Raw genomic sequence first — 751 nt, forward strand, 5'->3', positions numbered from 1 at the left:
GCAGAGTGGCTGTGCGTGCAGGCTCCTACAGCTCTGCAACAAGAGGAACCCATTCTTCTTGTCCGCCTCTGGGAGGAGAAATCCTAAGCAGGCACAGGGCGCCACCAGGACCCCCAGGCTTAGAGCCGCTGTGGGCTCGCGTCCGGCAAAGAGGAGACCTAGGAAACCCTAAAGCACCCTCTACAACAAGGCCCAGCATTTAGGCCAAACAGGAAAACTTATGGAACTTACCTTTTCCTTGGTTGTGTTCCAATTTGCCTTACAGACTTCTCTTCAGTGTAAAAGAGCAGACTTCTTTGCAGAGTAGAGACCAGCAGCACTTTCTGGCTATAATCCAGCTGCACAATGGAAGACGGCTCCTCCAACACCAGCTGGGAGTTACAGAGCCCCTGGCAGAGAAAGTCCGGTTACGCCTCACATCAGCGCCAGGCTAAAGAATGGACCTCCCTTAGGACAAGTCAGTGTCCTTCCTGCGAACTGTGCTTAGGTCAGCTTGCACCCTACCTAATGTATGCTTTCTCTCTCTGCAGATTCACTCTCAACCCACCACAGAGAGATTATCTGATGGATGGGAAAATAGTCCATACTAACATCTCCCTCATGCTACATCCAGTTTGACAAGAAACATTTTAAAATCTCCATAATTTTTAAAAACATGTCCTCAGTAGATACATTCTTTTTTTTTTTTTTTTTTTTTTTTTAGACGGAGTCTCGCTCTGTCACCCAGGCTGGAGTATAGTGGTGCGGTCTC

General features: G+C 48.3%; 1 protein-coding gene across 1 annotated transcript in view; it reads right to left on the reverse strand.

Annotated features, from left to right (window-relative positions):
• The window catches only part of TECPR2 (tectonin beta-propeller repeat containing 2), a 138,428-nt gene that overhangs the window by 88,620 nt on the left and 49,057 nt on the right, over positions 1–751 (reverse strand). Inside the window, exon 5 of the mRNA XM_011991593.1 lies at positions 232–389. Within this exon, the coding sequence (XP_011846983.1) occupies positions 232–389 (158 nt within the window). The remainder of the gene's footprint in view (positions 1–231; positions 390–751) is intronic.

This window comes from Mandrillus leucophaeus, unplaced genomic scaffold (assembly GCF_000951045.1).
Source record: "Mandrillus leucophaeus isolate KB7577 unplaced genomic scaffold, Mleu.le_1.0 Scaffold4, whole genome shotgun sequence".
NCBI lineage: Eukaryota > Metazoa > Chordata > Mammalia > Primates > Cercopithecidae > Mandrillus > Mandrillus leucophaeus.